This window comes from Triticum urartu, chromosome 3 (genome assembly GCF_003073215.2).
Source record: "Triticum urartu cultivar G1812 chromosome 3, Tu2.1, whole genome shotgun sequence".
NCBI lineage: Eukaryota > Viridiplantae > Streptophyta > Magnoliopsida > Poales > Poaceae > Triticum > Triticum urartu.
The window spans coordinates 455,467,953-455,475,208 of record NC_053024.1 but is presented as its reverse complement, the minus strand read 5'-3'; the positions used below and the strand labels follow the sequence as shown (position 1 = coordinate 455,475,208).

The 7,256-nt window shown below is 44.6% G+C and overlaps 1 protein-coding gene across 1 annotated transcript; it reads right to left on the bottom strand.

The window, feature by feature from the left end:
• Positions 1-1,041: 1,041 nt before the first annotated feature.
• Positions 1,042-2,030, bottom strand: LOC125548477 (Werner Syndrome-like exonuclease). The gene has a single exon (XM_048712064.1). The coding sequence runs from the start codon at positions 1,910-1,912 to the stop codon at positions 1,310-1,312; it is 603 nt and encodes a 200-aa protein (XP_048568021.1). The 5' UTR covers positions 1,913-2,030; the 3' UTR covers positions 1,042-1,309.
• Between the last annotated feature and the right edge of the window lie 5,226 nt (positions 2,031-7,256).

Below are 7,256 nucleotides of genomic sequence, written 5' to 3'. Positions count from 1 at the left end.
GGTAAATTATAACTAAGAACTTGAACTAAGAAGAACGGGAGAATATGTTGGAAATCATCACAAGCACAGTATATTTATTTCATACAGCATAAATGAATAAAGATGATTTCATTGAAAGATCGTGTTTGGCAGAGGGTACAGATGGAATGAGAATGAATTGACAAAACATTCCTACAAAATGAATTACGAACCAGATTCAATCACTAAACAGTGAAGAGTTGGCCTAAGGATGATCCTGGCAGCTATTTTTCAATAGAAGGAATCATCATGCTAGTGTATTCTTCTGACCATAGTAACTGATAAGAGTAATTTCTGGCATTTATACTGAAGTCTGGATCAGTAGCTAGTTAGTTATAGGGTATCAAATGAATAACACGAAAAATTTGTAATTGACAATATGGTATAAGTGGGCATCAGATATCAAATTATGATGCCAAATACTAAACAGACCAAAATTCTATCTACGAAACTCTATGAACTGATAGCTGTCAAACTTCAGAGCAAATGACGTATTGGAAATCTGAAACATCCCATCAGTGATAACCGAAAGCAGCATGGACCTGAAGCACATAACTAAAAATAGTTTTTTTTAAACAACATAACTAAAAATAGTTGGCACTCCACCAAAAAAACATAGTTGAGCAGAATACACAAAACAATATCAATCAGCACAAAAGGAATAATGCTCATGTTGTCAGTTACAAATTGTGGTGTAAGCAACAAATACCAAATTATGATACCAAATGCTAGGCAGATCGAAAAATTATAATGGCAACTTTAGAACAAAGGAGCTGTCGAAAGTTTGGAACGTCCGATCGGTGATAACTGAAAGCATCGCGGACACTGACACAGAAGTAAAAATAGTTGTAGTCCACTAAAAATGCATAATTGGACATAATATATCGCAGCACAGTTTAGATCGGCACAAAAGGCTCTATGCTCATGGCACCTAGTTGAAGTCACAATCTTTTCCCTGCTCTGAAGTTAATCCTCAACACCACCAATGTCTAATTCTTCCAGCAGAGAATCAGCAACTTCAAATAGAGTGTGTCATAATACGCACTACAATTTTGGAACATCCGGTTCCGTTGGTAAGCATCACATGCACACATATCAAAGCTGTAGCAGACCGCCACAGAACATGTTGACAACCATTCCCCTGCTCTGAAGCTTAAGCTAATACGCGACATAAGCAATTAACACTAGGAGAGTAAGAACAAAATGCTGCAAAAACTAAACCAAACACACTAGGGACCGAGTTTCGTATGCAAGTTTGCAGGGCTCGCCACGGCATCACCTCGATCGAACGCTAGTAGTTTCCGGTGAACAGCTCCAATCCGATCTGCGAGGAGACGTAGGCATCGGTGCAGGCGTAGTGGATCTGCTCGTCGGAGAGGCAGCAGGCGTCCCACGGGCCCATCGTAATCCGCCGTGGCTTCTCGATGGTAACCCCCAAGACTTCGCGCGCCAGGTCTTTCAGCCCGGCCTGGCGGAGCTCCGGGATGCCCATCTCCTCGGCCGCGACGCCGCGCAGGTCCTGCAGATTGAGCACCTGCAGGTCGTAGTCCTGGGCCAGGCGATTGGCGTCCGCAGCCACGCCGACGCCGACGAACCAGAACTGGTTGTCCATGAGGAAGCCCGACAGGGCGTCAGGGATGTAGTCGGCGTGGAGGAGCTGGAAGATGAGGCAGCGCTGGTCAATGCAGAGCTGCAGGAGCGCGGCGGGGTTCTGCACGCGGCTGTAGCTGGGACGCCACTCGACGTCGAGCCCGACGAGGATTTGGTTGGGGCAGCCGGCGTACATGGAGTACACCTCCTCGACCCAGCCCTCCACGGCTGCGCCGGAGGACGTCAGGGTGGTGGTGATCACCTCCTCCCCGAAGGCAACGTCGGTGACATACGTGTCCCCCATACTGGATCGCCTTGTCCGGCTGCTGCTACTTCCAATCTCCGGTGCGCAAACGACAAGGGTAAAGTGTTCTCCTTTTTTTCGACAAGGGTAAACTGGGTTCACGGTAGGGAAGGGAGTACACCGCGAGGATAGGGCGTCGGGTGCGCATCTCTGGTATAGGCGTATAGCTGGCCTATTATACGGCAAAAAAAATTGATTGAAGTAAAAATTTGAGAAATCAAAAAGGTTTTTTCTTTGACATATTACAGACTTATACAATCATACGCACGCATATATACGCACCCTTATGAACGCATGTATACACCTATCCTCATGAGCACCTATGAAAGATTGACTGCAAGCCAACGAAGCAAGTCTATGATCTATAGGAAAAGTATACAACATTAACTTAGGAAGCATTGTATGCACTATTCGTGGCTTGAAAGAAATAAATTTATATCATATCTAGAGCTTATTGTATAAACTAATGAAGTAGGAAACAAAGTTACATTCGGTTGCAAGAAAATCATGACAACATTTTTGTATTGGATAGAAGCAAAGTTTTTCTTGTGTAAGAAACTTTGATTGATTTTTTTCCTGGAAGCAAAATTTTATTACAAGGAAGCAAACTGTTTAGACTTTGGACATAAATTTTTGTTACGTCAATAGAAAATCGATCGCAATCAGAGCAAATTATCTTGTTGGTGGTGATTCTAAAGTAATCTACTATATCACTAAGGTCCCTAAGCGTAAAAGGCCTCATAATCAATTGAGGTGTTCAATTAGAATTGGGTCACCCGATTTTGACCAAGTCAACAATTTTTCAATGCTCTTATTCAATTCTTTTATACTACACACTATGCTTCCTAATTATTAAGGCCTCACAATTAACCGAGGTCTTCATTTTAGAACTTGGTCATTTGATTTTGACCGGGTCAATAATTTCTCGAGGAGCTCACCCATTCACCATATTCCTAATTTTGAAGCTCTTTATTCAATTGAGATATTCAATTTTGAATTTGGTTTATGATTTGATCAGGCCAATGATTTTTCAAATCAATCAACACCAACTCGCTAGAAAGGATAATAACCCTGTGCACCATGTTGACATCTAGAAAAAAAGTGCCACCATGATACTACAGCATCAATATAGTACAAGTAACCACCAATGTAGAAATTTACCCACAAAAATATGCGTTGATTAGCGCATAACACAGAATCACACCATGAAAGGCCCACCAAATAACCGCATTATAAATAAACAATAAACACACTCCATCGTCTTCACCATCCGCCAAACTAAATATTTCTTCAGTTTTAAAATACAAGGGATGTTAGTTCTTTAGAAAGTCAAATTTCTTTAACTTTGACCAAGTTTAGAGATAAAAATATCGACATCCACAATATTAAACCAAAAAATTATGGAAATTCATTTCATGATGAATCTAATAACACCAATTTGATATTATGAATTTTTATATATTTCTTTGTAAATTTGGTCAAACTTAAAATAGTTGGACTTTTCAAAAAAGTAATACACCTTATATTTAAATACAAAGTGAGTAATTTTTTAAGAATCTAAACAACACCAACGGCGCAGCAAACCGCGCCCAACCCTTCTAGTTACAACTGCTTCCAAAGAACGCGGGGGGGGGGGGGGGGGGGGGATGTATGCTATGATGTGAACAATTGGTTCCATCGCATGATGGTTCCTAGTGCTAAGAAAATAGTCTTGTGCTACAAAAATATGCTTCCATCTCAAATTAGAAACATAACTAACTGTTAGATTTAATTGTTGTAAATAATCATTGTTTACCAAAATTATTTGCCTAATGCTTACCTCCAGTCGGCCGATCGCGTGCGAGTGTCCGCTGTCTTCGTGTCTGTCGGATTGACTCCTGATGAGACGATCGGGAGCAATCCCACCGTATCCACGTTTTTGCAACTCGGGCTTTGTTTCAGAAAAGAGAGTTTACAGCTGCCTAGCCAGATCCTGCGGCGGGGCGAAGACTAGCTTGTGCGGCTGGGAGGGCAACGCCGGCGAGGATCCCAGCCGGATCTCGCCGGATCCAACGAGTATGGTGCGTGGGCAGGAGGCCGGATATCCGGGAGCGACGGGGGACGAAGACTCGTGCGGCTAGGAGGGCGATGGAGACGAGGATTCTAGCCGGATCCGACGAGGATGGCGCGTGGGTAGGACGCGGGGATGTCCGGGAGCGACGGAGGCTCGACTCGGCGAGGTCCGGCAGGGTTCGAAGCGAGCTTCACCGCGGGGACCACGGCGACAGTAGTGCATGGCGTTCCTGCGGCGGACCATGCCACATCGAGAGCTGATGTGCTGGAAGCAAGGCACCTGAGGATCTGCGAGCCAGCCGTGCGGGCGCTAGTAGCCGCCGGACTGCACCACCGGGTTTTGCAGGGCATGATGTTGTTGGGGCCGCGTCCGCCATCGCCGCCCTCTATGGCTTTAGCGGCAACAGTTTCTACAACATGATTCGTGTTGCAAAACAATTCTACAACATAACCTTTGTTGCAAAAAAATATGTAGATGTTTCTGCAACATGATCTTTGTTGCAAAAAATTATGCGACATCACCTATGTTGCAAACAAAATCTACACCCATTTTCTGCAACATGATCTTTGTTGCAAAAAATTATGCGACATAACCTCTGTTGCAAACAAAATCTACACCCATTTTCTGCAACATGATCTTTGTTGCAAAAAATTATGCAACATAACCTCTGTTGCAAAGGTTTTTACAACACAATGTAAGTTAGAAATGTTTCTGCAACACCACTCTTGTTGTAAGAGATGGCGCACATGGATGAGTAGATCGGATGGCTCCCCGCATCAATCCTACGGTAAGCCAGGCGGCAGATGTTTTCTAATCCACGGGCTGACGCGTAGCAGCCCCCAAATTATTTCCAAAAAAGGTGGGATGTACATCATTATCGGAAGCATTTTTAAGGAAACAAACTATAGGCAACGGGGCAAACGATTCTGGTGGACATGATAAATATGATAATTAACGAAAGAAACAAATCACGATCAACGGGCCTCCGTACAAGACCAAATGGCCATCTGAAGGAAATGTGCCCTAGAGGCAATAATAAAGTTGTTATTTATATTTCCTTATATCACGATAAATGTTTATTATTCATTCTAGAATTGTATTAACCGGAAAATTAGTACATGTGTGAATACATAGACAAACAGAGTGTCCCTAGTATGCCTCTACTTGACTAGCTCGTTAATCAAACATGGTTAAGTTTCCTAGCCATAGACATGTGTTGTCATTTGATGAACATGATCACATCATTAGAGAATGATGTGATGGACTAGACCCATCCGTTAGCTTAGCACTATGATCGTTTAGTTTATTGCTATTGCTTTCTTCATGACTTATACATGTTCCTATGACTATGAGATTATGAAACTCCCGAATGCCAGAGGAACACTTTGTGTGCTATTAAACGTCACAACATAACTGGGTGATTATAAAGATGCTCTACACGTGTCTCCCATGGTGTTTGTTGGGTTGGCGTATTTTGAGATTAGGATTTGTCACTCCGATTGTCGAAGAGGTATCTCTGGGCCCTCTCGGTAATGCACATCACTATAAGCCTTGCAAGCAATGTAACTAATGAGTTAGTTGCGGGATGATGCATTACAGAACGAGTAAAGAGACTTGTTGGTAACGAGATTGAGCTAGGTATGAGGATACCGACGATCGAATCTCGGGCAAGTAACATACCGATGACAAAGGGAACAACGTATGTTGTTATGCGGTCTGACCGATAAAGATCTTCGTAGAATATGTGGGAGCCAATATGAGCATCCAGGTTCCGCTATTGGTTATTGACCGGAGACATGTCTCGTTCATGTCTACATTGTTCTCGAACCCATAGGGTCCGCACGCTTAAGGTTTCGATGATAGTTATATGAGTTTATGAGTTTTTGATGTACCGAAGTTAGTTCGGAGTCCCAGATGTGATCACGGACATGACGAGTAGTCTCGAAATAGCCGAGACATAAAGATTGATATATTGGACAGCTATAATCGGACACCGAAAGTGTTCCGGGTGATTTCGGAGAAAACCGGAGAGCCGGAGGGTTACCGGAACCCCCCCCCCCCCGGGGAGAAGTAATGGGCCATATGGGCCTTAGTGGAGAGAGAGAGGGGCACCAAGGGTGGGCCGCGCGCCTCCTCCCCTGGTCTGAATTGGACTAGGAGAGGGGGGCGGCGCCCCCCTTTCCTTCTCCCTCCCCACTTCCTTTCCCCCTCCTAGTAGGAGTCCTACTCCTACTAGGAGGAGGACTCCTCCTTGGCGCGCCTATAGGGCCGGCCGGCCTCCTCCCCTTGCTCCTTTATATACGGGGGCAGGGGGCACCCCTAGACACACAAGTTGATCCTCGTGATCGTTTTCTTAGCCGTGTGCGGTGCCCCCTTCAACCATAATCCTCGATAATATTGTAGCGGTGCTTAGGCGAAGCCCTACGATGGTAGAACATCAAGATCGTCACCACGCCGTCGTGCTGACGGAACTCTTCCCCGACACTTTGCTGGATCAGAGTCCGGGGATCGTCATCGAGCTGAACGTGTGCTAAAACTCGGAGGTGCCGTAGTTTCGGTGCTGGATCGGTCGGGCTGTGAAGACGTACGACTACATCAACCGCGTTGTGCTAACGCTTCCGCTGTCGGTCTACAAGGGTACATAGATCACACTCTCCCCTCTCGTTTCTATGCATCACCATGATCTTGCGTGTGCATAGGAATTTTTTTGAAATTACTACGTTCCCCAACAGTGGTATCAGAGCCTAGGTTTTATGTGTTGATGTTATATGCACGAGTAGAACACAAGTGACTTGTGGGCGATATAAGTCATACTGCTTACCAGCATGTCATACTTTGGTTCGGCGGTATTGTTGGACGAAGCGGCCCGGACCGACATTACGCGTACGCTTACACGAGACCGGTTCTCCCGACGTGCTTTGCACAAAGGTGGCTAGCGGGTGTCAGTTTCTCCAACTTTAGTTGAACCGAGTGTGACTACGCCCGGTCCTTGCGAAGGTTAAAACAGCACCAACTTGACAAACTATCGTTGTGGTTTTGATGCGTAGGTAAGATTGGTTCTTACTTAAGCCCGTAGCAGCCAGGTAAAACTTGCAAAAATAAAGTAGAGGACGTCTAACTTTTTTTTGCAAGGCATGTTGTGATGTGATATGGTCAAGACATGATGCTAAATTTTATTGTATGAGATGATCATGTTTTGTAACCAAGTTATCGGCAACTGGCAGGAGCCATATGGTTGTCGCTTTATTGTATGCAATGCAATTGCGCTGTAATGCTTTACTTTATCACTAA

Excerpts from the sequence above, each read along its gene's own strand:
- LOC125548477 (XM_048712064.1), bottom strand. The coding sequence starts at position 1,912 with ATGGGGGACACGTATGTCACCGACGTTGCCTTCGGGGAGGAGGTGATC.